Raw genomic sequence first — 27,715 nt, 5'->3', positions numbered from 1 at the left:
GACAGGGCCCTCTGTCTATCCATTATTACAAGGTAATTATTATTTTATTATAGAGATCCAGAGTTGTGCAGTGGTTAAGAGCAGTGGACTATCATCTGGAGAGCCGGGTTTGATTCCCCACTCCTCTACATGAACAGCAGAGTCTTTTCTGGTGAGGTGGATGTGTGTCCCCACTCCCACTGCTGAGTGATCTTGGGCCAGTCACAGTTCTCTCAGACCTCTCTCAGCCTCACCTGCCTCACAAGGTGTCTGTTGTGGGGAGAGAAAGAGAAAGGACTTTGTAAGCCACCTTGATTCTCCCTACAGAAGAGAAAGGCAGGGTAGAAATTCAAACTCTTCTTCTATTTTATTTTATTTTTATCCCTCTCTCTTGTGCCATAGTGGGCTCAGAGTGGCTTAGAACAATTTAAAACAATAAAATGTATAATGCGACAAGTAAAAATATGACTCTTCAACTAACTAGGATGGAACAATTCAGAAATTCCTAACCCTATAACCAAAACAAAAACTCAGAACCCCCTAAGCAAAGGAAGGGAGAGAAAAGGAGGCCAGCTAAGATGGAAAGGCACTGTTAAATCTGCCAGTTCTTGATCTCAAAGGTTTTTTCAGTAGTTGCCCCCACAATTTGGAGTAACTTTTCTTAATGTGTGTGGAAGAAACATACCCATTCACTCTTTTTAGGAAGCAGTGGAAGGCAAAACCGATGAAGGGAGAGTTTGGTTAGCTGTACTGTGACTTTTTCGAGCAGTGATTGGTGTTCTCATTTTAACATTGGTTTGCGTTGATAGAGAAGAAAGGAGGGGAGAGCTTCAAATGTCTTAAATATTTAAATAAAAAGTAACAACTTAAGTCTGACAGAATCCAAAACAGAAAGTGTGAGTAATTTATGAATGAACGACAATTGAGTAATAAGCTGATTTACCTGTGGTGGACTGTTTTACTCTTTCTTCAATGGTTCTGTGACCTGGATATCCAGGCTAGGTTGATCTCATCAGATTTTGGAAGCTAAGCAGGCAAGATGAGTCCTGGTTAGTACTTGAATGGCAGACCACCAAGGAACTCCATGTTTGTTATGTTGAGGCAGTCAATGGCGAGGTGCCTCTGAATGTCTCTTGCCTTGAAAACCCATGAAGTTGTCATAAGCTGACTTGACAACAATAAACAAACAAATACATAAATTGAAAAAAATCCAAATACGTTGCCAAAGGTTGAATGAACTCAGTCCATTTCTTGAAGCTTTTCATCTAAAAAGCTCAACTTTTCTACCATGAATAAATCCTACTGCACAGATGATTCATTATGGGCAAAATATAGTCAGAAGGCAATTTGGTCTGAAATAAGTGTTGACCACAGGCAAATGACAGTCAAAACTGCCCCTCTGGGGTCATTCTAACACACGACTGAAAGCAGCTCCCTCAGATGTCCAGCAGAGGTCCTTCTCAGCACTGCTGTTGGAATTTTTTCTCCATTGGTGAGGGTGAGGATTGAACCTGGGATCTTCTGTATGTCACCATGTGCCCCACTGCTTAGCTGGTTCTGTTCACAGGGCCACAAGAGCTACATCCATCTTAAAACTATTGAAGTCAGTGGGTTTAGAAGGGTAAAACTTTGCTTAGAACTGTATGGTTAGAGACTGAATAGTGAATATAGACACCTTGTGAAGTAGGTGGGGCTGAGAGCAGGCTTCGTGTTTAGGAGCAGGAAAATAAATCCAGTTCGCCAGGTAAGAGTCCACTGCTCATGTGGAGGAGTGGGGAAATCAAACCCAGTTCTCCAGATTAGAGTCCATCTGCTCTCAACTACTATGCCACACTGTAGGTATTCTAATACTATTGTCTGTAAGAATGATGGCATAACAATCCTGTGACCTGCATAACAGTGTTACCGGTGGACCCCCAGAATTTATTAGAAATATATCCTGTTGAACCCTGACCTTATATGTGTGTTTGTATTAATAACGGATTTGTTTAGGCTTTTAAGCCCCCCCCCCCCCCCAAAAAAAAAAAAATGAATCCAAACCAAGTCTTGGCCTGGAAGAATGCAATTGTGTAAACCTTTAAGGAAAAAGGCATAGGAATAAGGATATTACTCAAATAACTCCTTTCTTGTCTTTAATTTTGATCTATGTATACCTTTAGACATGTTGTAGATTCCTTGGTATTACATTGAAATTTTTTTCCTGTGATGTTACCCGTGTATATGTAGTAAAAATATATCATTGGTATTTTCCTTCCCCAATATGTGATTATATTGCTATAAGAGTAAGAGGTTCTTTAGGGCTACATTAAGATAGAAAACAAGGAGTCAAGTAGAAATGTTTCTTTTTATTTCTTTTTTTATTGTATTAATAGAATAAGTTTCTTAGGATTACAGTAGTTTTAGTTTAGCTAATATTAAGTCACCAAGAAGTGAACTAGAAGATGCAAAGTGAGCCAACTCCCTCCTACAATCAGATAAAATAATCAATTTCAAACAAAGACCCCTTTGGATTTACAAACTGGTCCTAACAAAGATTCTCCAACTGTTGAGGGATATCTCTGCGCCTCACCATTGGACCTTTCAAATTTCCTTTGTCAAAACAGCAAGGCAGGAGCCTCTGGACAGAGGAGGGCTCGATTCTCAGGTCTGATATTACTCACTTTGCATTTCGTGAATGGACTATGTTCCCCTCTTAGCTCCAGCATTGGCACGAAGTCTCGCGAGAAGACGCTTGACAGCGAGACTTCACGAACCCATTCAGAACATTAGAAACGGACTCCCACATTGTGTTTCTAATAATTTTCTTTTGTTTTAGGGTACAGGGGACTGCCCCCTTAATAATAATAATACCCTCCTTTGATGTATGTAATAATACCCTCCTTTGATGTATGTGTATAAAAAGGCCGACGCTTATCCCAGGCAGTGAGGTCTCCTCTTTAAGAATAAAGAATCTGATGCTTTCGAAGAATCCCTGCTCCTGCGGTCTCTCTGTTCACTGCCTAAGCTGAAATCACTTTGAAATCACTTTCTCGTTACCTGGGCAGTGGGTAACAACAGGGTCAACGGATTTATTTTTTTCTGAATTGGACCAACTCTCTCCATCCTCAGTATCTTTGGATGTACAATACTTAGTTCTGGGGCCTTGCTCTCCTCCTAGGTCTAGACTTCATCTATGGGCACTGCTCCTTTTCATCTTAGAGAATCTGCAACCACATTTATTTTCCAGGCTTATGATGAATTGTGGATGTATATTCAGATAGTATGGATTCATTTCCATAGATCAACCTTTTTGATTGTGGTTTTTAAGTAACCACTGTAAAGCATTGTGATCTGTATAAACTGTGAATTCCATATCTATAAATAGGGGTAATAAGCTTTGATAGCCTCCAGCATAACTGAACATTCCAGTTCTGTTGCTAAATATTTGGTTTCTCCCTCAATCATCTTCCAGCCACCAAAAGCTACTGGTCTAAATCTTCCCAGTTCATCTAGTTCTAGTGAAAACCCAGAAAACCCAGAATCATCGCAGGTCACAATAAATGAGCAGGATGCAGCTGAGAATTACAAGACTGTATAATTGAGCTGACCCTCAGTGATTCAAATGCAGCTTGATGATCTGCCTCCCACACAAAGTTATCCACTGGTGTAGAAGTACTGCCCTCTGCCTTTCCTTTGACAAATCTTCTGTAGAAACCACAGGAATCTTTATATTTCCAGGAATCTTTATATTTCCTACACAGTTGTTGGCATCTACCTGTTTTATTTTTTAAAATCACAACCAATTTTGGGGGTTGTGACATTGGCCCATGTTCACTGACAATATTCCAGCACGTTTCTGGCACTTATTTCCTGCTGGTTTAAATCCAGACTCTCTGAATAGTTTCAGAATCCTTTCTAGGTGCAACAAACATTCTCCCCATGTTTTATGGAAACAAATGAAGTCTCCTGGGTAAGTGAGGAGATCTGCACTTTTCAGTACTTCTGAAAGGTCATCAAGTACTCTTTGAAAGGTACTTAGAGCATTCATGATCCCAAAAGAAGAAGTGAGCTGTGAGTCATGAAAGCTCATACCCTGCTGGAAATGTTAACCTTTAAGCTGCTCTTGGACTCTTGCTGTTTTCTAATGATCCCAAAAGGCATTCTGCATTACTGGAAGAGTCCATAGGCAAAAACAGTTTTTCCTTGACTTCTGGAGCCACTTGAATTTGATGCTATCCTGATATTAAATCGACTAAACTTTGGCTCATTCCACACACACAGAATAATGCACTTTCAAACTGCTTTCAGTGCTCTTTGAAGCTGTGTGGAATAGCAAAATCCACTGGCAAACAGTTGTGAAAGTGGTTTGAAAATGCATTATTTTGCGTGTGTGGAAGGGGCCTTCGTTCCAGACATTGTATCCAGCGTATCTGCTATGTTGGGCCATGGATAGCTATGTGGAACAGTTTGTTTTAGACTTCTGTAATTCAACAAATCCTCTAATCGCCATTGGGCTTCTTCATAAGGACTATTGGGGAAGTGCAGGGTGATGTCAAATGTTCTAGTAAGTTTCCTTTCAGTATGTGCTTTGATATGCAGTAAGGTATTCAACATGGAGTCTTCTTTGCTGGTGTGGCTTTAGTGCAGTCTGAAAATATACTTGATCATATGTCCCAGATTCTTCTTTATTGCATTGAAACACACTTGCATACTCTTAAGATGGTAATAGTGAACCTTTTGGGCTTGGCATGTGAAAAATTCATAAAATGATTCTACAGGTGTGACAATCCCTCCCCCACAACAAAAGAGAAACAGTTCTTTACATATTCATTTATTTTCTCAAAAATACAGTCCATTCATGTGTGGTGCTATGTTTTATATAAAGAAACAAATAATTACATGTGATGCAAAATCAAACTGGGAGAATAGTTGTTGTCTGGCATTGGGGAATGCTTACAAGTTACCCAAAACATTGTAATATGTCACCCTTGACACCCATGTCATAGATTCACCATCACTGCTCTAGGAGTTTCTGTAGCCATTGCTTCTTAGCATCACCCTTTACTGCTGCTTCTGTCAAATCAGTATCCAGTTTACCAACTGATTTTGCTCCTGCTTAGCTCTTCACTTTTGCATCTTGAAGAGGCTGGGAGACACCAGAGACACTATCCTTAAGGTTTGATTCTTTGTGAGTTGTACATCTTTGTCAGTCACATTAAGTTCTCTAACCCAGAACTCATCTTTTGGCCCTTCTTGAAATGAAGTTCTACTGAATGACAGGCTTGGGTGGATGGTGTTGGTTTCAAACAATCTGATACTTTACTTGTAGCAACTGTTTGCCCTCAGGGTACTAGGCTTTACCAACACTTCATTATGACCTGCTATAGAAAGACAATAGAAAGACAGTCTTGTTTCTTACTATGCTTACTATGTTTCTTACTATGCGTAATCCTCTTAAAAACTTTGTAACATTTATTTATTTATTTATTTTTTCGATTTTTATACCGCCCCATCCCCGAAGGGCTCTGGGCAGTGCACAGTACAATAACCACCATGTATAAAGTAAAACAGCTAAAACCATTAAAAGCAGCGATAAAAATGAAACTAAACATAATAACTGGATTAGTGTTCAAGATGGTGCCCGACAGTTTCCTTTTAAATCCTCTATTGAGAGGGAAGAACAGCAAGTCCCAAGATGGCAAAAGGCACAGATGTAAAAGGCCGAGGGGGGGGGGCACCATCAACGGCTGGTTCCTCCAAAGGCCCAGCGGAACAGCTCCGTCTTGCAGGCCCTGTGGAATTCAGTAAGGTCCCGCAGGGCCCGGACAGCTGGTGGAAGAGCGTTCCATCAGGCTGGGGCCAGAGCTGTAAAGGCCCTGGCCCGTGTGGAGGCCAGCTGTATCATCGAGGGGCCAGGGACCACCAGTAGGTTGGCCTCTGCTGAATGAAGAGGCCGTACAGGGACATGTGGGGTGATGCTGTCTCGAAGATACGACGGTCCCAGGCTGCGTAAGGCCTTAAAGGTCAATACCAACACCTTGAAGATGATTCGGAACTCTACTGGGAGCCAGTGTAGCTGGCGCAACACAGGCTGGATATGATCCCAGATGGCATTGCCTGTGAGCAGGCGTGCAGCCGCATTTTGGACCAGTTTCAGTCTCCGAATCAAACGCAAGGGAAGGCCCGAATAGAGCGAGTTACAATAGTTTAATCTGGAGATGACCGTTGCATGGATCACTGTGGCCAGGTCAGCCTGGGAGAGGAAGGGGGCCAGCTGCCGGGCCTGGCGAAGATGGAAAAAAGCAACCCGGGTTATATGGGCCACCTGGGTCTCCATTGATAGAGACGAATCCAGGTGGACCCCCAGGTTGCGTACGGAGGGGGTCGGTGCCAATGTGACCCCCTCCCACACTGGCGGCTGAAACATCCCCCTCCCCCCATGGCCTAGCCAGAGGATCTCCATCTTCAATGGATTCAGCTTTAGCCTGCTCTGTCGCAACCAACCAGCGACCGCCTCCAAACAATGCTGTAGAGCTGCAGGGGCGAAGGCTACTCCCCCCTCCATCAACAGAATGAGCTGAGTGTCATCTGCATATTGATGACAAGTCAGCCCAAAACTCTGTACCAGCTGAGCAAGGGATCACATGTAGATGTTAAATAACAGCGGGGATAATAATGCCCCCTGGGGTACACCGCAGTAAAGCGGGCACTTCCGGGAGGCCTCATCCCCACACCTCACTTGCTGATTCCAACCCTGGAGGAACGAGACAATCCATTGGAGGACAGTGCCCCGCACTCCAGAGGCGGCCAGGTGGTGGGTCAAAAGGTCATGATCGACCACATCAAACACTGCGGTAAGATCTAACAATACCAACAGTGCCGATCTGCCTCGGTCAAGCTGCATACGGAGTGTATTTGTGACGGTGACGAGAACAGTCTCCGTCCCATGCCCAGCACGGAAGCCGGACTGGAAGGGGTCAAAAGCCGATGCGTCATCCAGGAAACCTTGAAGCTGCTCCAGCACCACTCTCTCAATTACCTTCCCCAGAAACGAAAGATTCGAGACGGGGTGGTAATTGGCCAGATCCCCAGGATCTAACGATGGTCTTTTCAAGAGTGGGTGGACCACTGGCTCCTTCAACCCATCCGGGAAGATTCCTTGCTTAAGAGAGCTATTGATAATACTCAACAGATGGGGCCGTAGCTCCGCTCGGCAGGTTTTTACAAGCCATGGATCCAGAGGACAGGTAGTAGGTCTAACAGCAGCTAAGGTCCTGTCGACAGCGGCTTCAGAGAGCAGGGAAAACTGGGCCAAACAAGGGCCTGAAGACGGCAAGGGGGTCTCCAGTTCACTAATTGTAGCCAACGTGGGGGAAAGATCATGGCGGAGCGACGCAACCTTATCCGCAAAGAAGCTCATAAATACCTCACAGCTAATATTCAATGTAGAATTTGAAGAACCTTCCGATAAGGAAGTTAAAGACCGAATTATACGAAACAATTGTGCCGGGCGGGAGCTAGCGGATGCGAGAGAGGAGGAGAAGAAAGCCCTCTTCGCCTCCTTCGTCGCCATCTCGTAGGCTTTCATAAGCGTCCTATAAGATGTTCGTGCAGCCTCGTCTCGAGATTTCCTCCACATTCGCTCTAGACGTCTAAGCGCCCGTTTCATACGACGTAGCTCCTCCGTGTACCACGGGGCATGTCGAGAGCGGGAGTGTAGAGGACGCCGGGGAGCAACTACCTCGATGGCATCAGAGAGCCGGGAATGCCAGTCCTCCACCTGCTCATCGAGTGTGCCGGTGTGTGCAGGGTCCCTCAGAGCATTCAGGAAACCAAGTGGATCCATAAGTCTCCGCGGGCAGGCATAAATCCGCCCGTCGCCTAGATGGGGGTGATGTGGCAAGTCCAGCCGGACCTTCAAGGCATAATGGTCAGACCATGACCATCCTCTTCACCTGGGCATTTAGATGACCGCCCCCCCCCCCGACTGTGAGAGAAGCTCCCGAGGTATCCATATATGCCTCCCTTTTTCACAACAACCCCCCTGTCTGGAAGTGTAAGCTGAGAAAGAGAGAGGTGGATTCTACTCAGCATAATAATAATAATGGGTTATATCTGTTATTTTTGAATCTGGGTCCATTTTTTTCTTTTGCATGGGTGCCTGTTTTCCATGAAGGAATCAAGTTGAGGTCGGGGTGGGGGGATCTTTTTTTTCTGCCACTTCACCTGAACCCATTATTTAAAAAAATTTTTTTTTACAATGCATACATAACTATGCAGAAGCAAACATCCTGTTTTTCCTGCACTCTGATTCGCTGTTCCATCACCACAGTGGGCTCAGAGTGGCTTAGAACAATTTAAAACAATATAATGTATAATGCAACATGTAAAAATATCTGTCTATAAGATGACTCTTCAACTAACTAGGATGGAACAATTCAGAAATTCCCAACTCTATAACCAAAACAAAAACTCAGAACCCCCTAAGCAAAGGAAGGGGGAGAAAAGGAGGCTAGCTAAGATGGAAAGTCACTGTTAAATCTGCCAGTTACTGATCTCCTTCCACCCTTTCCTGCCCTCTGCTAAGGGAACACTTATGATTGGTGGAGAATCTACAGCAACCCTGTGAGGCAAAGTAGTACCACCCCCTCCCATTTCTCCAGTGTGGAAGAAAAGTTTAGGGCATTAAAACAATGATACATGTAAACATGAAGCATGCAACATAATGGGGAACTTTGGTTTTCCAGATATTGCTCAACAATGCCAAACTGGCTGTAGTGATTGAGCAACCTAAAACATGCTCAGAGATCTTTGCGTAATACCAGTGTGGCGTAGCGGATAAGAGAAGTGGACTCTAATCTGGAAACTGGGTTTTTCCCCAATCCTCCACGTGAGTGGTGAAGTCTCATCTGGTGAAGTGGATTTGTTTCCCCACTTCCGTACATGAAACCTGCTGGGTGATTTTGGGCTAGTCGCAGTTCTCTCAGAATTCTCTCAGCCTCACCAACCTCACAAGGAGTTTGAAAGTCCTTTTGAATCCCCTTACAGGAAAGAAAGGTGGGATATAAATCTAAACTCTTCTTCTTGGAGTTATGTGGGAGATGTAAAAGGGGTCCTCAGCAGCAACATAAACGAAGAACACTTGAAAACTATTATGACGATTTGCATGTTTCAAGGCAGCATGGCGACTGGACAATTGGGCCTGCAACAGAATTCAGCCATGAATCTCACTGGTTAACCAGTCATTTTTATCAGCTTAACCTACTTCCCAGGGCTGCAGTGAGGGTAATATATGAAGTAGGAAGAATCATGCATGCTGCCCTGATCTTCTTGCAGGAAGTATGGGAGGAAAACGGACAAAGACAGATACAGTTTTATATTAGCATTAGATGTAACCTGTAGCCTATATTTATATTTAATTATACCCTTTTAATGGGAATTACAACACAGAATGGGGGGGGGGAAACCTTCATAAAGTAACTTGCTTGTGCTCTTGCTGACTAATCAAGTGTCTGAGCTTGAAGGGGAGGAGCACTCACTCATTGAAACTAAAATTAAAAACATAAAGGTGTGTGTCTGTGAAGGAACAAGCAGTTGCGTGGGAGCGACTGCAATCCCAGAAGCTCAAGGTAGTCCATGGGTTTGAACTCACAGCAAAGCTGAAGTGGGACTTTTCCACATCACAATGCTTTGTGTACCAGTAAGCACTTCCCTCCCCTGGGTTTGGGGTGGTAAAAAACAGAAGGATCGGGAAGGGAGATCTGAGGCAGATGGGAAACTGTCTGCAAGGGTTTCAGTCATTTATTTCCCTGCAGCATTTTAATTTCCTCCTTCACCAACTGTTCTCTTGCTTACAGGTGGAACACCAATATTCACACAAATTCACTGTGACTGTAAAGCAAGCCAAGAATGTGACCAAGGGTGTTCTCGGAGATATGCGTGAGTGTCTCTTCCATTTTATTGCTGCTGTGCTTTCCTCCAACCACCCCTACCCCCATTGTTTTCTTTTTCTTTTCTTTTCTTTTTTATTGCTTTGCATGTCCTAAGTTCTTATCTTAAAAAGAAAGTGCTTCTCATTTTAGGGCCAGTTGTTAAACAATACTGGGTTGTTTATTAGTAGGGTTTTTTGTCAGATGGAATTCTGTGGAGGGGGGGGGGAGGAGAGGCTTTTTAACACTTTGCTGCCACTTAGAAATGCAAAAATAAAAGGTACGAAGGCAGTTAATAGTGGTCAGTGCATGCTCCTGAACTTTCCCTAAAGGAAAAGCTGTCTGGTAGTAGTTTAGGAAAGGGGAAAAAATGCAAAGGTTCTGCTGAGTAATTGATGTAAGATATAGCAAGACAGAAGTAAATACAGGGTCCAAGTGTGTACTTTTCTTTCTTTTTCAAAAGCAATTATAGTCATTCTTTAAAAGTATGAGACTTGAATATATGGATCAATGATTGTTTCCTGCATATTTCTGTTACTATGCAGTTTCTGGCTCTACTAAAAAGAGAATGTTTATTTACTGAAGATTGAAAAATACATGGGTATTTAATTTTGCTACTGAGGAATTTTGGAAGTGTGTGTGTGTACTTTGTTTACTGAATCGCTTCATCTCATGTTGGGCCTTCCTCTTTTCATGCTGCATTCAACTTTTCCTAAGGTTATTGTCTTTTCCAGTGATCCTTGTCTTCTTTTTACGTGAGCAAAGTACCATGGCATGATTAGCTGATACCATCTTAAATAGTTCTTTTTTAAAAGGAAGATGGCTATTAGCTATAATAGCTTATACTTTCCAAGTTCAAGAGAGAGCATAATTATGGATATTAGTTGTGTGTAATTAACAAAAGGTTTGGGCTGATTGGGAGGTGTTTGGCTACCACTATTGGAAACAGCGTACTGGACTGGATGGACCAAAGAACCGGTATGATGTCCAAATCCCCACTCAGTCATTAGATTCATTGGGTGACTTTTGAAAGGTTGCTGTCTTTCTATCTCTGCTAAACTGCTTGGTAGTGTTGTTGTGATGATATAGCATAAAAGCATAAAAGCATAAAACCTCAAACAAATGGGCCTTTGATCTCATCCATTGTGGCAATTCTTGTAGAAATCAGATGAAAAATTTATTCCTGAGTATGGATGAGGAAAAGCATGATGTTCAGGGCTCATCTAAATGATCCAAGGGACACAAACCATGACATTGGATTCCTGACATGGCTAGTGTCTCCTCTCTTGATATACTGTATGTGCATGCTCAGGAATTTGAAAAGATAAGGTCTTCTCACAAAAGACTGGGGTTTTTTTGGGATAAATTAGCTTTCCATCACTTAGTGGAACATGTGAACTCTTCCATGCTCCTCGTGTGCCAGAAATACTCTGTCCCTCATTGCGGGTAGATGTGCTGTATACACAAATTAGGAGGGTTTCTGATCTGACTCTGGAACATTTGTTGATTTTCAATGGAGATGGATTGGGTTTTTATTGTTGAGCTCCATTCACACGAGAGTCCTATGGAATCCTGGATTTTATTTCACTGAGACCCTTTCAATAGTAACAACCCTGCTGGGTACAGACCAGGTAAGAGAAGATGAGGCTGTTTTATGTACTTTAACATCATCATTGGTCAGAACTGAGTCATATGGCTACCATTAAGACCACCAAGGAACTATTTACTCTTGCACAGGTGGGCTTGAGGTTCTTTGTTTTTCCCTGCTGCCACCCAAAAACAACAACCAATCAGAATGCAGGACACCCGGTTTTTCTTCCGCTTGTGGTGTAAATACAAAAGACCTGGGCTTGTGTGAAACATACTGGAGTATTTCCTCCCGGTCTTCACACAATTCCTTCACAGAAATGGGCAGCCATGTGAAGGGAGAAGCTGACATAAAATATACCCAGATTGAAGGATACCGATTGTAACCTGGTATAATTGTGCCATGCAGAAATGGCCAAAGGCTGTCCAGAAAGAGAAATGCTTCAATTTAATCTAGATGGTCCATAAAACAGTAACAGTCTCACCTCTTAGGGAATAGAATATTACAATGTCAAGTTATCAGATTCAAAGGCCCTTCCTCAAGTGTTCACCAATCTCACCCCAGTTCATGACAAGGCTCAATTTAAGTTGTTGGTTATGATCTATAAAGTCTTAAGTGGCTTGGTACCAGACTTGGTACCAGACTTGTGGGAGTTTCTTCAGCCATATAGGCTGGCCTAATTGCTAAGGTCACAAGGGGGGGGGGGTTTGCAGGCAGTCCCTTCCCTCTCTGAGGTGGGGGAAGTGGGGGCTTTCTGTAGGATAGCCCCCACTTTATGGAATGCCTTCCCATTAGAGGTCCAACATTATATTCCTTTTGGTGCCTAGTTAATACCATTACCCGAGTATTTGACTGATTGATGCCGTCTACCCCAAACCACTGAATTTTTTAGAAAGTGCCCTCCACCTGTACATGGGAGGGAGGGGGTGTTAGGAAGGGGGTGGGTTTGGGTATTGCTTTTAGGTATGATTTTAGAAGATTTTATCTGTAATCATTATGTTGTTATTGTAATTAAGGATGCATTTTTAGATTGTGTAACCTGCCCTGGGATGTATTTGAAAGGTGAGGTAGAAATTTACTAAATAAATAAATATCAGGTCGGGCAGGCTCCTGCAAGGTCTTTCCCATCGATTTCAGGGCTTGCACAAGCTGAAGACTTTAAAGGTCAGAACCAGCATCGTTTATGACACCTGGAAGCCAGAGCTGCTATGAGAGAACTAGTTCTGTATGTTCCTTATCATGGATTCCAGTAATGATCTTACCTGATGCAATTTAAATTAGCTGTATAGAACATATTACAATAGTCGAATCCGGATGTTACCAAGGCAGGTTGGATACAGCCTGGATCAGTTTTCTCTAGGAAAGGCTGCACTTGGTGGATCAACCTAAACTGGGAAAAGGCATTTCCAAGTATAGAGAGGCATCAAGGTGTCTTCCTAGTAGGTCACGAACATGTTCCTTTATATGTGTGTATCCTCACCTAAAACAGGCTATACACTTACTCCCCCACCATACTCATCACCATTCACCACCATGGATTAAGTTTCAGTTTATTCAGCCACAATGAGTTCCCCACTGCCTCCCAATCACTTGGTATCCTACTGCCTCTCTTGGTTTACATGGAAAGAAACGATTACGCTGTGTGTCATTCACACAATAGTGACATGTACTCCGAATGTCCAGGCGATCTCTCTCAGTGTCTGGTTTTGTGTGGATGTCAAAAAGAATGGGGAAGCCACTTCCAGAGAACCTGTTCAGGTGGGGAAGTTTTCTGTGCCCAAGTGTGCATCCAAAGGGGGATGCAAAAATGTAATAATTAACTTCTGTGGTCATGTGAACTTTAGTTACATTAGATGCTTTAGTTAAGCCAATGTAATATATAGTGTCATCCTAAATAGGTACACCCTTCTAAGCTGGTTGACTTCAAAGGACTTAGTGTAGTGTAACTCTGCTTTGAATGGCACTGATAGTATACTGACTTGCAACAAAGTGTTTTTAGATGTAAACAGGTGATGATGGAAAACTTTTCTGCCTCAAAGCAAGTTTCATTTAAAGCAATAACAAGTGGAAGAACCCACAAGGACTTGCCTCTTCCTTTTTTCTGCCTCCTCCTTTCCTGTTTCCTTTGTCCTTTTCCACTTACCAGCCAACCTACTTTTAACTGCTCTGCAGTTGTCAGCTTTCCCTCCTTCCCTTACCCTGGCAACCTCTTCCTGGGAACACTCTGGACATTTCTGGCTTTCTGGCTGGGTGATCATGGCTGCCAGGACTGGCCCAGTTATGCAGGGCAGACAACAAAGTAGGGACGTGTGAGGGCAACTTACGTTCCCCTGTGCCTTCCTTCTTTTCCTCCTCCTGGCAGCCGCCATATCTTCAGCTTTCTCTATTTCCTTCTTGCCCTCTATCCCATCAACCAACCTCTTTTTTTATCTGCCCTTCATCTTTAATGACATTTATTTTTTTTCCATCAAACCGCGCCCCCCCCCTTCCAATACACACACTATTCTTAGCGTTGCTGCGTGCTGTGCTGCTTAGGACAGCATCATCAGACTCGCAGGCTTGTCCTAAATAGCACAGCACTCAGCAACGCTAAGGAGGGTGTGGGGGTGAATGGGACTGAAAAGCCAGTCTTTGGGTCCCATCCCCCCCCCCCAGCACCCTTCTCAGCGTTGCTGAGTGCTGCACTTCTTAAGACAAGCCTTCGAGTCTGATGCTACTGAGTAGCACTCTTGGACAGCCGAATCGATACAAACCTATCCAAATAGCTTGTATTCAGGGCAGCTTGCACTCGGGTGGCTTGCATTTGGCCCAAATACAAGCCGAATCCACCGAATCGCTAAGCCTAGATGAGATAATGCCTTAAAAGCATGATCTGAAACATCTCTTTTGTCTTCCTGCCCAGGTATTTTGTATTATATGGGTTGATGAATTGTTCTGATGAACCTTAAAGCTTTCACTCCATTTTGTGACACTTTGGCTGGTCCTAATAAAAGTTATTATATAGACTTTGGTTTGTTTTTGGATTTTGACTTTGAACCAGCAATGCTTCAAACAATTTTTGTCTCTGTAGAGGAAACCTTCAAGTACCAGTTTGGTGGTTTTCCAGGGATTGCAGTTTACGGCAGCATTACGTAAAGTTTTAGTGTAACATAAAGTTGTAGGAGTGGGGAAACAAACCTGGTTCACCTGCTATTATCCACTACATCACACTGACTTATGGTAAGGTCCACCTGCTATTATCCACTATATCACACTGACTTATGGTAAGGTCCACCTGCTATTATCCACTACATCACACTGACTTATGGTAAGCAGATATATAAAGGAACTGAAAAATAAAGGTCTATGCTTCTGAGTGGTTTTTTAGTTAACACATTAGTGGAAACAGTAGTAAGATGTAGAAATCTTAAGTTTAGACAATGAGGATTTTTTTAAAAATCCCTCCTAAATTCTCATGCAGGGTAGATTTGTCATTATGGCTAGAAGGAAAAGTCTCACTTGACTGAGAGGCTGAAGAGTACCTTTCATGAGGCTCCACACTTAGGCTCCAAACTTTCCAAGCCAGACAGAGAGTTCCTTGTCTTCAGTCCCAATGTCTTCCCCTCAAAGGACTGAGTGGGGAAAAATGACCTTCCTGGTGACACTCTAGGAATTTCCCCATAATTCCTGTGGTATTTAGAGACCAGAGGACATTCACACCCAGTAATGGTATTACACCCTCCCCAAAACTCTACCCTCTCCCCCTCTCCCAATTTCCTGTGCTGGAACTCAATCCCTGCCTGGTAGAAATGGAGGGGTGAGGAGCCCTGCTAAGCAAAACTGCCAAGGCATAGTAGGAGGCTGCTATGCTGCTGCAACCCCAATCTTGCTGCTTCATACCCAAGTAAGTTGTGTGGTGGGAACCATCTCATCTACTTTTTGAACCCAACACAGCAGCTATGCCACTATGAAATTGGTCACTGAATGTTATTTGCTCAGGCTGGACCTCTTTCATTGAGTGTATGTGATGGCAGAGGGGATGTGAACATGGTGGGGTAGACACTTCAGTGAGAGTGTACAGTTTATGGAGATAGTTTGTCATCAAGTCTAAACGACAAACTATAGTTCATTGCAAATTTGGAATTCTTTAATTGTACTACAGAAGAAGAAGAGAAGAATTTGGATTTATGCCCCACTTTTCTCAATCGTAAGGAGACTCAAAGTGGCTTACAAACTCCTTCCCTTCCTCTCCCCACAACAGACACCTTGTGAGGTAGGTGGGGCTGAGCAAGTTCTGAGAGAACTGTGACTAGCCCAAGATCACCCATATATAGAAGCAGGAAAACAAATCCACTTCACCAGATAAGAGTCTATTGCTCATGTGGAAGACTGGGGACTCAAACCTGGTTATCCAGATTCGAATTCACCACTTTTTACCACTTCACCATGCTGGGAGAAGTAACAAGCAAGCACAAGGATTCACTAGGATCTCTCCGGTTCCGGGTTCTTTCCCATAATGGCAGCAATATTCAAATGTGCCAAAGCCTTCCAAAACAGTCACTTAAGAACTGGGCAGGGGGGGGGGGGGGTCCAAGGCAGCTTGAACGGGGTGGCATCATAACTAAATATGTTAAGGGCAGACTTAACCGATTGTCAATTTTGCACCTGCAAGACTGATTAATGACCTCTGGGGACTCCTGTATTCCCATGATCTTTTTACAGAATAACTACTAGATCAAACTGAATGTATTAACACTAATTTAAGAAATGATACTCATTCAGTCCAGATTGTAAGATAGGAAAGAAAAAAATGTTTAAAATTGCCAAAGAGAAGAGAGATCTGGTAGTAAAGAGGTTTTTTCCCCTTAAATTTGAAGAAAGCTAGCTTTTAAAACCCTCATGTACAATAAGATGTTCTTATCAGAAATATCCAGGCTCTCCTATGTGGATTTTCCTGTTAGATCTTAAAATGATGCAACTTTCTGTAAGCTGCATAATGAAGGAGGGCAAATACTTCAACACTTCCTACATATTAAAAATCTGTATGGGAGCAGCAGTTTTGTGCTATTTTTAAAGGTCACATTATACCATTGCTCTACTAGTGGTTCAATTGGCAGTCTTTCTCTATAGTCTCCTTTTAAGAGGTTGAAAATGTAATAAAGGACTGTGGGAAGATAATTCTGAACTGTTGAAATCAATCATGGATCCCAGTAATAAATAACCGGGAATGAAGCAAGATAGTATTGTTGCTCCTTTCAGTTTTTTTAAAAAAACCAATATACATTATGGCCTTTCTATTAAATGATAATTTTTGCCTGTCTTGTACTAGCAGGGCAAACTTCTCAGTTTTTCTTTATATTGATGCTTCTATCTTATACTCAGGTGCTATTATCCTACTTGCTATGTTCACAGGCTATCTGTCAGAAAAATCTTTTGACCATAAGTTATAGTGCTGTGGGTCCTGCTGAACATATTCACTGAAGGAAGACTTTCTGTCAGCGGAGTAAAAATTCCTCATAGTCCCTTACTCACGACAGTCTGAAATGTGATATTGGTGGGTAGAGGACACCTGAAAGGGGAGTTAGTAGTAAAAATTGCTCTCTTCCTTTAGTGAAATATGGAATTCAGCTCAATAAAACCAAAGTAGCCACATTTTCCCAAGAATGCACAAAGCATATATGGCCCATAGGTCCCCAGATGAATTACTGCCAGTACCTGACGCTGTTATTATCCAGTATTGGAACTGGAAAAAAGCATGTAGTAAAATATGATACTGTTGATCTCTGGTATACTGAGATTTAAGTTATATGAGGCAGATGAACTATGCTTAAAAACAAAGCTTATAGGGTACTGAAATTTTGAGTCTTTTATGTAGCAACAACATAGGAAATATTCCATAACAAAATTCTAAAATTAATTCTGGGAGCCATAGTGTGAATAGTATGGGGTAGTGCCTTTGCACTACCAAAATTCACACTGTGTGCCGCAAATCTCACCTGGCCCTAGGCACCATAGTGTGCCTCTTTCAGTTGATGTTGATCAGGGAAAGGACTGATGGATTTCCCAAACCAAACTGGAAACTCTGGCTGTGGTGTTTCTGACTTTTAAGGTCATTCCCAGTGAGGAAAACAGCAGCTCCCTGAGGAAGAAGGTTTGATTCCTTCTTTGCTCACGCCATGGTCCTGATCTGAATCAAGTTCCTACATACCTTATCGTTCTGTGCTCAGAGCAATGAACATAAAACTTTCAGTGTCTTTTTTGGTTCGGCCCTGAGATATCACATGGCATCCATTAAGTCCAGCTTCACAAGGTCACTGTGTAGGAACAGTTACAGTTACTCAAAACAGTAGAGTGGTAGACAGGACTGAAGTTGAATAGTGTATGTGTATGTGACTTAACCTCATATGACTTAACCTCAGAGTTTAAGATGCTATTGTTTTGAATACCCTAAACATCTTCCTTTTTTGTTCCAGTTGATACACCTGACCCATATGTGGAGCTGTTCATCCCGACAGCCCCCAACAGCAGAAAGAGAACAAAACACATCAATAACAACGTGAATCCAGAGTGGAATGAGACCTTTGAGTTCATATTGGATCCTAACCAGGAAAATGTTCTTGAGGTATCAACATAAATTATATTGGTGTGTAAATATGCAGGGCTGTTAATATTATGCATTAAATATAAATGCAAGATTGGAGTGGGGAGAACACTTTAGAACAAAATACAGTTGGAATTGCAGTAAGTTTCCTGAAGATAACACACTCTGCTGATTGTGGATGACTGCAAATACGGGACAAAAATTCTGATGTGATATGATTCTGTAAGAGTGAGTTTTCATGTTCATTACTAGCTAACTCCAGTATCAAGAGGGAATTTGCTTGAATGAATATAGATAGAACAGCACAAACAGCATTTTCATAACCTCTCCAAACACAATGATGTGCTCTGATTGAAGGTAGAGTTAAACCTAAAGCATCAAAGATTTACAGTAAAAATGTTTTTTGAGAGACCCCTCCCTTAAGAGACCTTGAGAGACCCCTCCCTGTTGGTTTCTTAGCTACTAATAAACAAGTCCGGAGGGAGAGAAAGACAGGGGATTTGGACCACAACTTCTGGTGGCTTTAGCAGAGTTTTCCATTTTAAAAATTCTATTTTTAAAATTTTGGCCGTAAGCAAAGCGAAGTAATTGTCAACTAATTAGAGGCCATGGAACTCTACTGGTTGGGAGGGGGTAAGCATGTTTCAGTTTAAGATGGGAAAAACATCTCTCAGACAGGTATTTGTGACTCTGAGTATCTGTTTAGCCAAGATTTGTTTTGTTTTTTCCCATTGGATTTGGATAGGCTTAGGGAGAAAAAGCTTATTTTAATTGAGAAGTAAGTATCCTAGTAAAAGCTAAACACTCCATCTGTGCCTGGAGAGTTTCTGAGACACTGTGAGGTGAAAGGGGGAACGCACACCTTTGAGAGAACCTGTGTTTGGGTAATCAGGTCAATTAACCTTTTAACCTGGGATAAAGGTTCTTGAGAAAGGGAGAAAAAACTCACCTTGGTTGGTAGATTGGTTCAGTTACAAAATTTTTAATAACTCAGGGGGAAAGGCTGTAACTGCTTGTTCACAATTGGGAGCAATTTTCCCCATTTAAATGGAAACTTTCCATGTATAACACTTACTGTGCTGAAAACTACTTTTCCTATTGAATAAAACATGCTATTTTGCCTTCTCCCATGTCCTCTCTGTCCAGTCAAATATACCATGAAAGGGGGACAAAAGTTACCTCAGAAGAACATCTCATTAAAGAAGAGACTTGTGGGGAATGTGCAGTTTACATGCTACCAATACTTCATCATAAACTTGTGTGGCCCATTCTCTTGAATATGGATAGCTAGTGATTCAAACATAAAGCGAGGGTAGTGTGAGGATTTTGGAAAGGTTCCAGACAATCACAAAGAACCCTTAGGGGATTTAAAACACAAACATCTAAATATAATAAAGCCTAGAGCCTTGGACAGAGATGCCTCAGAGTTTCATTCTACTCAGCCTCCTCCTGTAACTGCCACACAACCTTCCTGTAATACAAGGAACTCAAGGTGGCTAACAATGTAAAGCAGTATACCCAAGTAAAACTAATAGAACAAGTTAGCAGTAAAACATTCAACAATGAATAAAATAAGTTGTTGCCCTTAAGGTATATTTATTTATTTGTTAGATTTATAGGCTGCCTCACCCCCGAAGGGCTCGAGGCGGCTCACAATATGGCTGTTTACAATGACAGCAAATAAATACAAAAATATAACTTAACCCCATTAAAATCTAATAGCAGCAATTACTTTAAATGAATAGAAATTAAAGCAACAAAAGTTGTTAAAAATATATATACGATTAAAAAAGGGAATATGCAGCTGGATTATTTGAAGTAGGAATGTGCAGGACTTAACCTGGTACCTACAAATAGTAAGTACTAAGGTTGTCACTGCAAAAAAGGCACTGTCAGAGCTTCTTAATATCAGAGCATTTGGAAAAGGACATTTGATATAGATCTTAATGGGATGTGGAACACTCAGTTCTTAAAGATACCCAGTTTCTAGACAATTTAGGACTTTATAGGTCAGTGCCAGAAGAACAGATACAGGTTTGTGTCTTGGGAGATGGAACCAGAAAGTTTCAGTAAGGAATGGGAATAGAGGCAGGAATTGGATGACCAAATAAAAAAGAAATTTTCAAATGAGTTTAATTGAAACATTCAACTCATTTATGTTGCCATATCTAACAAAGGTGTACCAACACCTGTTTTACAAAGGTGTTGGCTCTAATTTGTGGTATTTTAATATCCTGAACTCGAACAGAGTTCTTGGATCTGTAAAATAAATTTCTTCAGTGGCTATTGGGCTTGAATATTGGGTTGTATTTAGAGTGAAAGGTTGAGACATGGCCTTTACTATTTTAAAGAACTAGTCTAAAGTATGACAAGGGCTACTCAAAACAAAATGGAAGGTAAACCAAGGTGACATCCCCTCTAGACAAGTATGATAGGGAAACTAATATCAGGGATTTGTGTCGCTATCTGCAAAACTTGGGATAAATAGAGCAAAAATTAACTCTGCCTGTCTTGATCATTCACAGTGAAGACTCTTGAGGAGGAAAAACTCTGAAAATTTTAGATATATGGATAAGAAATAACTTTCCTTCTTTTATAGACTGTTTAAACATATTGTCATAAATGAAGTACAAGTCACATCAATAAGGTTATGTTTTGTAGATCACTCTTATGGATGCCAATTATGTGATGGATGAGACTGTTGGTTCAGCAACCTTTCACATTTCAGCACTGAAAGTTGGAGAAAAGAAAGAAGTTCCATTCATCATCAATAAAGTAAGTTCCACATTTTTGTCAGTAAAATTCTCTTAATATCACTGGCCATATTGCCAGTGCTCATATTGTGATGAGCTTAGAATGTGTAATGTTGACTTGCTGATGGCAGCTTAGAATCCCAGATAGTCATCTCAGATGCTTCTATCTTTGCTAAGGATTTTGGAATGAACTAGTAGTTATGCCATAATGTATGCTATGGTTCATCTTTGTGAACCTTGGGACTGCACATGTGCAGGCCTGCGTTCGGAGAATTGAAAGCTTTAATTTCTCTTCTGTTGCTTTAAGAGCACTCACTCTTGCTCCCTTTGTTCATATGGGAACTTTTCCACCTGAACATAGTGCTTTAAAAGAGAAGGGGTGGAGTGCATCCCTCAGTTCTTCTTTAGCTGCCATGGAATTAGATCATTGGATTGTAGCTCTGTCATTGTCATTCTGGCCTAACAAAATGGCTGAACTGAAGAAGGATACTGTATTTTTCCAAAAATGTACTACATGTACTGCATGTACTAAAGGTGGCCAAGTGAACTTGCATAGGGAATGCTTCCTGTACTTGGGCAAGACCATCATTCTGTTGACTTGTAAGGCCTGCCTTTCCCTCATTCAGAGGGCTTGCCAAGTTCGGCCCTCCAACCTTAAAGCAACTTTATACAAGAGGGCTCTTCATCCTCTGGAGGTAACCAACAATCCATCCCCATGCACCCTCTTTGTGCTGGCCAGCACCTCAGCCTCTGCCCCACTGTCTATCACTAGGGCCATTTCTGAACCCCCAGCTAAGCAATCACAAAAAAAGGAAGCAAGCAGACAAGCACAGGGAGAAGAAGAGACCACTATCAAGAGAACATGGGTCTCCAGATTTGAAGGTGCCTTGGTGCCATTCTCCATCCAGAGCCTCTGTCAGAACCAAGGGGGAAGAACTCCACAAGGAAAAAGAAGATTTATATCCCCCTTTCTCTCCTATAGGAGACTCAAAGGGGCTTACAAACTCCTTCCCCTTTCCCCCTCACAACAAACACCCTGTGAGGTAGGTGAGGCTGAGAGAGGTCAGAAGAACTGTGACTAGCCCAAGGCCACCCAGCTGGATCTGTTGGAGTGTACAGATTAATCTGAATTCCCCAGATTCTCCACAGCTCAGGCAGCAGAGTGGGGAATCAAACCCGGTTTCTCCAGATTAGAGTACACCTGCTCTTAACTATTACGACACTGCTGCTCATCCATCCCAGTTCATTAGTGACTGGCTTGTTCAGAATAGAACTTTTTAGCTTAGACCTCACCCTGAAGGCTTTTGAAGAAATGATGAATTTCTAATTCAAAAGCCTGTTAATGGCATATCACAGTATTTAAGATAAAATCTTCAAATAAAATAAAAGTAAGATAAGGAAAAAAGAAAGAAAAAGGAATACATTTGCTTTGTACATACAATTGCAGACCGAAATGATGAATTCTGATCATATGTATTGAAACAATCACATGAGCAAAACTCTGTTGGCTTCAGTGCCACAAAAATAAAATTGACCTGATTGTAGTAGAAGTTCATTGACACAGTCATTGACCAGAAAGGAATATAAATCGGTAAAACACAATTCATCGAAACTGCAAAATTACAATTACTTAAAACACTGGGACCAGAAAATTTATAGTACCTATGGGAAGAATAAAAGAACATAAAACCTTAAACAATCTACTAAAATTAAGACTTTTGATTAGTCTGTACAGTAGAGCAAGTTTTATACACTCATGCAAAAAATTTAGCCGTTTGAGCTGAAACCTGTGGGTTTTCATCCAGTAGTAACTTCTATTCATACTGAAGCAGAATGGCCAGGGTACCTGTTGATCAAACAAATAATAAATTTAGCTTGAGCCACAGTATAATAGTGCCAGCGAATTAAGACAATCCTCAGATTCTGCCTTCCCTAGGTTACCTGGGCATAGCCTTTCTGAAATAGGTACCTTTTAAAAATCTGCCCTCCAAAATTGCAAATGGAAGTGCAGAGCATCAGGTCAGTGAAAATGCCTTTGAATGATTACTAACTTCCAGAGAAGTGAGATAGGCAGCAGGAGAGATAGTATATCTAGATTTGAAAGGAAATTAAAAAGGTGGAAGTTCTCTCTAAATTGGCCTGCTGCTCACAATTCTTTACTCTCTACTTCAAGACCCTTTTCACCTTTGTGCACCCTAACTGGAGTAGTTCATGAGGAGAAAAACCCAGTTTCTCTAGCTTGCCTCTTACACCTTAAGCCACGAATGATTGAAAATTACCTTGGAAGATCAACCCAGTCTCTCTAGTTTGCCTCTTACACCTTAAGCCATGAATGATTGAAAATTACCTTGGAAGTTCAATGGGCTCAGTCCTTGGGGGTTAAGACAGAATTTGAGCCATTAAAAGATGGAAGAGAGGCACGCAACCACGAGCCTCAGGAAAAAAAATCAATCAGTACAGGATGAAAACCCAAGACCGTGTAACATGTATGAGCTTTTTGGTCAACTGCAACTTGGTGTCAAAAGTCATTTCATAGTGTCTTCATTTAATGATGCCAAACTTCACATAACTAGCTCTCCACAAGCTGAAGCTTGCAACTTACCACACTTTATTTCTATTAAGCTGTCTTCCTTCCTTAACATTCTCCAATAGTGGAGTTGCTTGCCAGTAGACATGTTTTCTCCTGTGTAGAATTGTCTGATATTGATACCTTCCAAGCAAGAGAACAGCATGACAGATTTCAGGTAAAGAAGAGATGATGATGGCAAAATGTGGACAGATAAGAATATGAAGCAGAAACCTGGAATACTATTCAGTGCAAAAGGTTCCTATGTCAATTTATTTTTGGAATTGCACTTTGCATTAGATTGTCTGGATTTCCACTGATAATGTTGAAATCCTACTACTGTTTCCTCTTTGTATATCCAAGAGACTTCAAAGGGAGTGCTCAAGAGTTAATAGCCTGAGAGCATCATGGCCTTGATTTGTTCTAGTTGGCAGAAGTTTATGTTTTCTGGTGACAATTCTCTTCTCTGGAATATGTATGAGCCCAAACATCAATAAACCACCTGCCAAATTTAAGGAGTAGAATCCCTTAGGCCAACATGGTCCCATATACACAATTTTGGGATATTGCCCTGGATTAGCATTCTCTTTCAGCTGTCAATTGAATGACTTTTAATAAGTCATTCTTAGCCTCAGTTTCCCATCTGTACAAACAGGAATAATAGTATCTTGCCCTGAAGGGTTGCTGTGATTACTTGGGTGATATGGTAGTGTCCAATGGAAATTGGGTAGGATGTGCATCTAAATGTGAATAATATCAAAATTTTAACATAGGAGCTTGGTTAATATTTTCACTGGTAAGGAGAAACTGGAAGGAAATTGCAACACTTAATGAGTTTCTACTGTTCTTTATTACAGTTTTCCTTGGTAAAAGCTTTGTGATGAAATATCATGCTGTCTTGCCTCAGTGTGATGCCTTAGGAAGACAAAAGTGTAGCATATCTTTGGATTTTTAAAAAGCCTATACATCAATTCTAGAACATAGCTATCCTGGGTTTGTGTTGTGGAGGGGAGTAGCAACCCAGGGATATTGGGCAATGCCCCTAATGCCTATCTTTTATATACAACCTTTTCCCCAAGTGGAAATGCAAAGTGTCATGCATCAATCTCTTCTCCTTAATTTTATCCTCACACCAACCCTGTGAAATAGTTTAATCTCTCTGCATGTGAGGCTGGCACAAGGTCACTCACCAAGCTTCCATGGCAGACTGGAGATTCAAACCTGGGGTCTCCTAGATCATTGTCTAAGGCTCTAACCACTACACCACACTGATCCTCTTTTTAGAGCGAGGAAGAAGAGAGATGTTTGCTATCACAGTACATTATGAACCTATTTAGGGCTTTCTTTGTTTCTATAGGAGTTCTAACACAGATGTATGTCAGCCAACATTCAGGTTTACAAAAGGATGATGCTCATGCTTACAAAGATAGCTTACTATTTTATTTATGTAAAGAGTAAACATCATAGGTGCAAGGAGAAATCTCTACCTAACACCTCTAACAGTGCTCTCCAACCTATGGCCCTCCAGATGTTCACAAATTATGATTCCCATCACTTCTGCCAATTGTTAGCAAGGGCTGATGGGAATTGTAGTCCATGAACATCTGGAGGGCCATAGGTTGGAGACCCCTGCTCTAAAAGTTCTAATAGGATTAATAAGGTATCCATGCCTGCTACATCTCACTCATAGAAGAGTTTGACTGTGTAAGATCTGCCCTCTCTTCACTACCTGTTTAAATTTCACTTCCCCGTCCCTGCAATGCGCCTACCATGTCTTTGCTTGTCTTACTTTAAATGTAACAGAAGAACGCTTTTTTGGTTGTATTTAGCATCTCTCTCTAGTCTAAGCTCATGCTGAACTTGAGCTTTCTAACACTGTCCCTGCAAGTCCTGGTTGTTTCTTTATACTAATTTTTGGTTATAACTGCTTGTAATTTTTTGCAGCTTGTGTAGAGTTCTCTGCAAATTTGAATGGTTGCTAGATGGAGTTAGTATCAGGTTATGTTTTTGTTGATAATTTAATCTCTAAAAGAAGAACTTCTTGACATAAATGTAACCATGTAGCATTTCTTGTTCAGGTCACAGAAATTGCATTGGAGATATCTCTTGAAGTTTGGTAAGTAATCTTGATAAACTGAAAATAGAAATATAGGAAACACTTTCATAAGCAGTCACTCTTCAGGAGTTTTTGTTTTACTGGGGTGGTGGTGGTGGTGATGCATTATAAAATGGAGACAATCTTGCTTTATAAATAACTTACAGTGCTATCCTGTAGTACCATAGTCAAAATTTATTGCTTTCAGTGGGCATAGACTTGGGTACCTTAGCATAGGATTGTGAAAATATTCAGAAGAAAGTGAGCATGAACCAGTTGATGTCCTGTTGATTTAGATAAATTTCAGCATGTGCATAAGTTTCCTGTTGAACTGACTGAAACTTGACTCACTCCCAGCATTTGCAATATTCCAAAACCAAAAGATTGCTTCTTCAAGAATCAATGCTGCACTTCTGTTGAATGTATGAAGGGAGCTCTGGAAATATGCCTATGCACCACCACACTGATGGTACAACTACTGATGTGCATGGGAATACAGAGAAAGACATATATTGTGACTTGAGCAAGCTTTAAACAAAAATGAACAAGCTAAGGTGGGATTATGAGTTGTGTGGCCATGGTCTGGGCATGGGTCTGCAACCTGTGGCTCTCCAGATGTTCATGGACTACAATTCCCATCAGCCCCTGCCAGCATGACCAATTGGCCATGCTGGCAGGGGCTGATAATAGATCCATGGTATCTGAGGCTTTCCGATTACAGAATCAGTCTGGGGTTTAGCTCCTAATGTCACTCCTGCATCTATGACTGACATCATCAGAGGTAAGATATGTTTCTCTCCAGCACACACTGTGACATACCTCTTGCCATGACATACCTCTGAAGATGCCAGCCAATGCAGGAGAAGCATTAGGAGTCACACAACCCAGAAAACCTACAATAGCCAATTATTCTGGCCACGAAAGTCTTGAACAATACTTTGGAAAGCCCATAGTCCTAAAGAATCAAAGTTATCTCAAGTGTCCACCTATAAAATAATTGTTAGAAGTTCTACATGAGACTCCTAGGATCTGAAGTTCCTACATGAAACTCCTAGGATCTGAAGTTCCTACATGAGTCTCCTAGGATCTGAATTGTGATGAATGCAGCCTTTTTTGAGCAAAAAGGTTAAGGTTTTGTTTTTTACATTCAGGACTGGTTCATTCCAGTTTTTCAACACAACTGAACAACGCGCCTCTCACATTTTGATGGCATTGCATAATTCCCAGGTTCTTTGGCTTTGTTGACCTGAGTGTGCCTGAGTTAAAAATCCTGCCAAGAACAATTAAAATGATTCAAAGGGAGAAATCCAAGCTAGCATCTCTCAGTCTTAGTTTACGCAGGAGGGCATAATATAAGAGGGGAACCTTAGGGGAAGTATAAATAAGATTTGGATGCAGTTTTTTTTAAGTACAGTGGCTTATTTTGGACAATTTATGGTGCCTTTGAATGTTGCATTTTTTTAAAAAAAATCCAATGACCACTTTATCTGGAGTTAACTAAAAGACATAAAGCCACTAATTTAAAATCAGAATTTAAAAATGCTGGTAGGCAGAAGAACAGTTAATCCAATGCCAGCCTGAATATGATTGTTTTCAGCTGCTTCCTAAAGGTCAAGAATGGGAGAGTTGGGGTACCACTTCCATAATAATGGGACCGCCACTGAAGAGTCGTGCCCTTCATGTTCAGTATACCTTCACTGGGAAAAGCAACTAGGTGATTTTCATTGCCATGCTCATGCTGCACAACTTCCCAGATCTTTCATGTCATATAGAAATGAGTCAGGATTTTGCCTTTCTACAGATAAATTAATGCGAACCTGACTGCCTGGTTAACTTTGAAAAAACCCCAATTTTTTAAAATTGGCATGAAACATGTCTGTTCTCTGCCTGTTAGCTCTTCGACAGACCTCCGCTTCAGTATGGCCCTGTGTGATGAAGAGAAAGCTTTCCGACATCAACGGAAGATGAGAATAATGCAGCATTTGAACAGTTTCCTGGGATCTTCAAAGGCCAACCACTTGACCTCTGTTCGTGATGTACGTTTGGAAAACTTGGTGTCAGCTCATATCGGTTAGCCTTGTTGCTTTTGGCATCTTAGTCTGGGCAAATAATAATACTCAGGCATAGCTGGGTCTGTCTCTTAACATTTGGAGCACATCCTCTCATTAGATTGTATATTTTTGCAGGGTCTGGTTTATTTTCCTGCATTTTGTATCTTTGCAGAACATTCAGTTTTCTTTTATCAG

At 41.5% G+C, this 27,715-nt stretch overlaps 1 protein-coding gene across 1 annotated transcript in view; it reads left to right on the top strand.

Moving 5' to 3' along the window:
• Positions 1 to 27,715, top strand: part of PLA2G4A (phospholipase A2 group IVA) — a 105,758-nt gene that overhangs the window by 32,213 nt on the left and 45,830 nt on the right. Inside the window, exons 3-7 of the mRNA XM_048482461.1 lie at positions 9,816 to 9,897; positions 17,928 to 18,076; positions 20,717 to 20,830; positions 25,453 to 25,490; positions 27,364 to 27,505. Coding sequence (XP_048338418.1) covers positions 9,816 to 9,897; positions 17,928 to 18,076; positions 20,717 to 20,830; positions 25,453 to 25,490; positions 27,364 to 27,505 — 525 coding nt within the window. The remainder of the gene's footprint in view (positions 1 to 9,815; positions 9,898 to 17,927; positions 18,077 to 20,716; positions 20,831 to 25,452; positions 25,491 to 27,363; positions 27,506 to 27,715) is intronic.

This window comes from Sphaerodactylus townsendi, unplaced genomic scaffold (genome assembly GCF_021028975.2).
Source record: "Sphaerodactylus townsendi isolate TG3544 unplaced genomic scaffold, MPM_Stown_v2.3 scaffold_18, whole genome shotgun sequence".
In the NCBI taxonomy this organism is placed as follows: domain Eukaryota; kingdom Metazoa; phylum Chordata; class Lepidosauria; order Squamata; family Sphaerodactylidae; genus Sphaerodactylus; species Sphaerodactylus townsendi.
Note: the sequence above shows the minus strand (reverse complement) of the source record. Positions and strands in the feature narration are given on the sequence as shown.